This window comes from Penaeus chinensis, chromosome 16, assembly GCF_019202785.1.
Source record: "Penaeus chinensis breed Huanghai No. 1 chromosome 16, ASM1920278v2, whole genome shotgun sequence".
Lineage (NCBI taxonomy): Eukaryota > Metazoa > Arthropoda > Malacostraca > Decapoda > Penaeidae > Penaeus > Penaeus chinensis.
This window is the reverse complement of record NC_061834.1, coordinates 20,696,905-20,703,688: the sequence shown is the minus strand read 5'-3', so window position 1 is coordinate 20,703,688 and position 6,784 is coordinate 20,696,905. Positions and strand designations below refer to the sequence as shown.

The window sequence follows — 6,784 nt, the reverse complement described above, 5'->3', positions numbered from 1 at the left end:
TGTGTGTGTGTGTTTGTGTGTGTGTGTGCACAATGTAAGATTTTTTATCATATATATCACGGAAACTAACACAGTCTTCAAATAAAAGCATCTAGTTGCAAGGGTACATATGACCGATGAACATTTAATTGTATACTGCTGTGTTACTTTCTGTCAAGATGTGGCACCGTGGCAGGAATGGCCTAAGAGTTCGTACACAGTAAAGACGGGCATGAGGTGTGTGTCCGTATGCTAGAAATCAGAATTACGTGCAATATTACGCAAATATTGAAACATTACCCCATCGCAAAACATCGCCTAGTCATAAGGGAAAGGAAGTGTCCGAGACAACTTACACTCGCAAACACGCAAACAAGGCTATGACGTTTGCCAAGTGCCCCAGACTGCCCACGTGATCCATTGATAATTCCATCAGACGAAGGCTAGAGTTCGCACTGACAGCATGTATCGAGGTAAGTTCTGTATTCAGGAATTTATATTATCATTGTTATTATAATTTAGTCAGTGTTATTATCCTTGTTGCTGTAATGAAACAAGGGCGTGTTACCAGCCATGCACATTTAATCAAAATGATCGTGAACATACTAATACTACTGTTACTAATATTGTTATTATTATCTTTTTATTGTCATTACGATCATTATGTCATTATATATGATGGTCTTCCTATAGTTACTCAAGCAGATACTATTGCTACAATAGTATCTACTATTACTGACATCACTATCATTCTTTTAGGCTATTCTCTTTATTGTTGTGTTCATTATAATCTAACATTTTAAACGTGCGCGCACACACGCAAAAACTGATTCCCACTCATACGGACACTGAAACACACGCACACTGAAACACACACGCACACTGTAACACACACGCACACTGAAACACACACGCACACTGAAACACACGCACACTGAAACACACACGCATACTGAAACACACGCACGCACACTGAAACACACACACGCATACTGAAACACACACACGCACACTGAAACACACACACGCATACTGAAACACACACACGCACACTGAAACACACACGCACATCCAAACACACACGCACATCCAAACACATAAACACGCACATCCAAACCCAAACGCACGCACATTCAAAGACACGCACACTCAAACACACGCGCGCATACTCAACCATACACACACACGCGCACACTAAACAGTAAAATCGTGTATATGTTTGCTTGTCTCTATACTTGTACATACACATCCTGGATAATAACACGTATCTTATCACTATGATTACTTGTATTGTTTTGAGTGCTCTCGATAATTTACAGTACATAACATTGTAATCATCTCTCTAATCATCGGTAGTATGAGAGTATATAATATTACATTTGACTCGTGTTTGGATAGATGACATTCGCTCGTTTGTATTCGTTATTCTCTTCTTTTTTCCCCTGCCTCTCTTTTTTTCTTATTTGTACGTGTCTTTATTCACATCCGCCTGATTTACGAGGAAAAATGTTGCACTGAAAGAATCAATACAAATCCGAGAGTACTATTTAAAACTAATAACAATATTCAGATACAAAACACATTTGAAACACCAACGGATAAGGCTAAATTATTTAGTTTTTTAACTTGTGCAAGCGTATTATTCCCTTAAATATATGCATACATATGTACAGTAGTTTCCCCCAACTATGAGTAACGGACAGCAATTGGTTCGTAAAAAACCTTTCTGTCGTAAAGAGTTGATTTATTCTGACTCGACCATGAGTATTCAACGCACAGAAGATGCACCGAGCTCCTTGATAAGGTTAATCTATGTGGCATCCGCTCTACCACATATGAATGGCATAGCCTTTTCAGCTTAAATAACGCATTTTTTCATTCCGCTTCGTTGAGGTTATGTAAACAATTATCCTGGTGGTTAATACCATTAATCAAGAGCAAACCGAATAACTAAAATGAATAAACAAATTGAATATCCCTCTTACATTGACACTAACCCTAAACAACCCCAGTCTTATTCAGGGTTCCTACACTAGAGTGCCACAGATGTGACATTCCCTTGCACGGTGTGAATCACGTGCACTGGCGGGTCTTTCCGTGTGGGTATTGCCAGCTGCCGTTCCTCCCAAAAAGGTCACAGAGGATACCAAACGAGATACCCCGATCTGGTACCAGCAGCAACCCAACATTTAAGGTCAATATGTGCAATGCATGTTTATTTTAGTTTTTGCGAGAAAGGTAATTGTAAGTGGTAACCTTATCATTACGCATCAAATTATTATGATATAGTCTTCACCCTTATGTTATTCAGCAGTTTCTCACATAGCAAAAATACAAGAGTAAAGGTTTTAATTACGACTCAATATACTGTACAGTACAAAGGGGTTTTAAGAAGCACGTACGCAATAGCGCCAACAAACAAAGGGCGTGACTTCATTCAGTGTATTATCACCGAGTGCGACTAAATTGGGCGTTGCTGATTACAGGCTGTGGTTACACCGAGTTCAAACAGGTGGGGAAGTTCCCGCATCAGTACGAACAGTGATGAAGAACATTCAATGGCCTGCGTTAGTGACTAAACCTACTGTAATTATTTCGGTGAGCCTGTTATGTTGGCCAGCTCCTCTTTGGTGTGAATCCCCGAAGAGAAGTGATTCATGGAAATGCCTTCGAGTCAGTTTGGCTTAATGTTAACCAATTTAAGCCCAACCAAACCTACCGTAGCCCATCCTAACCTAACGTAATCTAACGTAACTCAGCCGACTTGGTCAGCATATGTTGACTGGCTTGACTAATAGATGGATAGATAGATTTATAGTAGGCCTACATGCCCCCTTCCAATTCAGATATAAATAAACACAAATCTACTTTCTCACGAAACTGAGCTATTCATGAACCAACGAAAATAATGGATGCTCGGTTATAAGAAATTGTTTTTGATGTTATCGTGACATTACTCAACTCATGGACTCATAACATATTGGAGTAATATAACCACTACTACTTCTAAAGCGATACCAGTGTTATTGCCAAGATAGTCGATAGCTGCTTGCTGTTTTCCACACATGTCCTGCATAGGCTACTGTTCGTATATATGTGACATTGACTGCATATGTTTTAAGGAGAATGAATTTCAGTGATATATTGACTATGATGTTAATCATAGTGTAAGGAAATAAGTCGTTTGGTCTAAAGTTGCACTGCATAAAACATATACAATTAATAAAATCTGCATTGCCATAAAGACTTTAAAAGGAATATTAATAAAAAGTAAAAAATATCATGAGACGCAAATAAGCGCATTATTCCGTGTTGTATTGCACGTGTGTTGATGCAACCAGATCAAGCGTTTTCCTACAACCACCTGGGAGTTTTCTAATTCCTTCACAGAAAACTGATTTGCGTCCTCGGAGAGCACAGTATCCTTGCATTTAACTTCATGAAAACCTGCATATGTGATCATACATCGCGTATATTTACCAGAAAGCATTAGGAGGTGATATTGATATTGTTACTCTTATCAGATTTACAGAAGATAATTGTATTCACAAATCTTATCGGAAAAAATAGTCCAGTTACCAGCCATTGTTTGGCTTTGATGAATGATAATTGCATATTGGATAGTAATAGGGACTGACCAATCAAAAACGCAAAACGAGAAATTCTTCCAGTGTTTCATCGCATCGCTAAAGTCTAATATATCTAACATCTCTTACAACCTACACCCCCCCTCCTCCTTGTGCTCTTGTAGATTATGGTCTGTAACTTCCATGTTCTTCCTTTCACAGTATGCTTGATCCTGCTCGCGTTTGCAACAAGATGTGCAATTGCCGGGTTCCCAAGTGTGTTACCCACGAAGGGAGAAGTGTGGCCACGCCCCCAGATGAGTGTGACCTCGAACACTTACATGGTCATCCGACCTGAGACTTTCAGGTGAAGAATTCTGGGATTCCACTATGCGTGCGTCGTAGTGCACGATGGCTTTAATTACCTTCTTAGTTTATGTAACTTTTGTATTTTCCTTTCCGGATTTTTCCAGAAGACTCGCCTTTAACACTTACCTCAAGGCATAAAACTGAAACTAGTTACTAGTTATCCAGTCCTGAATAAATTTTCTAGCATTACAATGGATATTACAAAGCCCTATAGCATTAATTGTTTTAATACTTATTTTATAATGAATTTATACACATTAAATATAAATGTGTGTATGTATATATATATATATTATATATGTATGAATATAAATATATATATATATATATATATATATATATATAATATATGTATGAATATATATATATATATATATGAGTATATATATATATGAATATATATGTATAACGATCCTCCCTGACCTGGCCTCGAACCTAGGTCACTCCGGGTATGAAACCGGAGGGCCAGAACTAAACCAACCATGCCACACGACCCACTAAAACGTGTGGCATGGTTGGTTTAGTACTGGCCCTCCGGTCTCATACCCGGAGTGACCTAGGTTCGTGGCCAGGTCAGGGAGGATTGTTATACACCTATATCAATGCGGTATTGCATTATTCCATCTTTCATGAATATATATATATATATATATATGTATGAATATATATATGTATGAATATATATATATATATACATATATATATGAATAAAATTAATATTAAATGTAGGTAAATTTCACCAGGTTTACTACAGTTGGTCATGACTGTGACATCCTGAAGGCTGCTCTGAAAAGATATATCGGCGTCATATTTGCGTCTTATTCATCAGTTGAGGTAAGTTAACGCACGTTATGCTGAGATATACTTTATTCTTATGTATAACCTAAAACTAGCATAGACCTACATACATAGTCGTGATGTTTTGTACTACCATGCATAAACCTGGAGGATATAATTTTAAACATAATATCAAAGTTGATTCTCTTAGTTTAACATCGAATTCTTATCTTGTCAGCAGCTCCGATCGCAGCCCTGGCGGAAAGACGGCCATTTTCGCGGATATTTGGACAACGTTAAGGTCAATCTTATTGCGCAATGTGAAGAACTCCCCCACAGGAACATGGATGAACACTACGAGATAAAGGTACTTCGCGATTTAATCATCATTAGAAGTTTACAATGACTTTCATCAGTTTTGTTAGCATAGGCATTATCATGTTATGGAAATAACATAATAATACCAATTATCATGTTTTTTAGTTGTTGTTTCACTCACAGAACTCGCCACTTTATTCAAGTGATCTCATGTGGCAGTGCTATCCACATTATATGATTACCACATGTTTTGACCATCTTTAATATCCTATTGAATTCTACATTAAGAATTCATCTCCCAGTCTATTCAACTTAACACATTCGCCGACGCCTTTCACAATGGGATAACCACACATAACTAAGAGCTGCTTCGCAGATCGACAGCCCCGACGCCCCAACCGAAGGCACTATCGTGTCGCAGAGTGTGTGGGGGATCCTGCGAGGCCTAGAGTCCTTCTCACAGCTTCTCCTTCCGAGTGGATCCGCTTACGTCCTCAACTCTACACAGATCATGGACTTCCCGAGATTTTCCTTCAGGTACAAAGTAGTCGCGGTTCTATTTCGACTTGTTATGTGATTTCCTGTGGTGATATTGACTTTGATTATGGTAATTAAGCTTGGTGTTTTTTTATCAATTGTCAAGTTTGTCCGTTATTGTTTTAGAGTTGTGGAATAGGCTTAATGAAATGTACAATATTGATAACGTAAATAAGTTATGATGCTGAAGACAAATAAGGCTGTCACCCCAGCCTTATTTTCTGAGGAGATATGAGTTTATAACAGTAAAATGTTAATAGATTTTAGATGACATCTTGACATTGTTAATCTATGTCATTTCTCCAAACGGGAAAGACTAAGGCATTTTCTTTTCCCTGGAAGTTTCTCGTTAAACAAAGATAAAAACAAATCTTGGAGTAGCGTATATAAAAGAAGACGATGTTGAATTAATGACTCACACTTTTCCTTTTAGCTCCTATTGATTAGGAATTCGTATAGCATTGACTTCTTTATAGACATAAATCTAACATAGTTTGCATTTATCCTGACTGTGTTTTCGTTCTTGGCCATTATGGAAATGCCAAAGGCTCTCCCTTTTCCCACAGAGAACTGATGCTGAAAGTACAATCAAATGTAAAATAGAACAAATCTTAGGCATACATATGATAGAACCACGTACCTGGATAAAGTAATTCATCTCCCCACTTCGTTCTGTAAATTAATTGATTCCTGAAATACAAATGGAGTCATCTTTTCCCCAGAGGTCTGATGCTGGACACGGCACGCCACTTCCTGCCGGTAAGTAAGCTCAAGGAAAACCTTGACCTGATGGCGATGAACAAGTTCAACGTGTTCCACTGGCACCTCGTGGACGACCAGAGCTTCCCCTACGAGAGTGCCGCCTTCCCTAATCTCAGGTCAGTTTCGTTACTGAGATATTGAAGGCTGGCGGCAAATCATAAAATCTTTAGATCTGAATTAGTATTTATTCGTATTTTTTTAAGGTTGTTAGTTAATGGAATGAGTAAGCATGACCTTCATATGCATTAGCAATGTTTCCAAAGTCTTTCATCATTTCTTAGTTTTTATTAAATATTTTCATCTGAAGGACTAAACTTGACACAGCTATTTATGCTGCGCCTCGAGAATTGCCAATAGTAAACATATAGGTACTCGTGCCTTATTTATCAGGCATGACATATGATGCATATGGGTAGAGTTTGTAAAATTGCTAGCCGCAGAAACATGAAACAGGAGAAGGATAGTCTACTTCTCAA

General features: G+C 38.1%; 1 protein-coding gene across 3 annotated transcripts in view; it reads left to right on the top strand.

Annotated features, from left to right (window-relative positions):
* The first annotated feature begins 270 nt into the window (after positions 1-270).
* LOC125033659 (beta-hexosaminidase subunit alpha-like) overlaps positions 271-6,784 on the top strand; it is an 11,629-nt gene continuing 5,115 nt past the window's right edge. Inside the window, exons 1-6 of one of the 3 annotated variants that reach the window (XM_047625344.1) lie at positions 271-452; positions 3,768-3,912; positions 4,658-4,748; positions 4,930-5,058; positions 5,386-5,546; positions 6,269-6,424. In XM_047625344.1, the coding sequence (XP_047481300.1) occupies positions 443-452; positions 3,768-3,912; positions 4,658-4,748; positions 4,930-5,058; positions 5,386-5,546; positions 6,269-6,424 (692 nt within the window). In that variant the 5' untranslated portion in view covers positions 271-442. Of the gene's footprint in view, positions 453-2,045; positions 2,174-3,767; positions 3,913-4,657; positions 4,749-4,929; positions 5,059-5,385; positions 5,547-6,268; positions 6,425-6,784 lie in introns of those variants that run through there. The other 2 variants (XM_047625347.1, XM_047625348.1) reach the window with 2 other exon arrangements.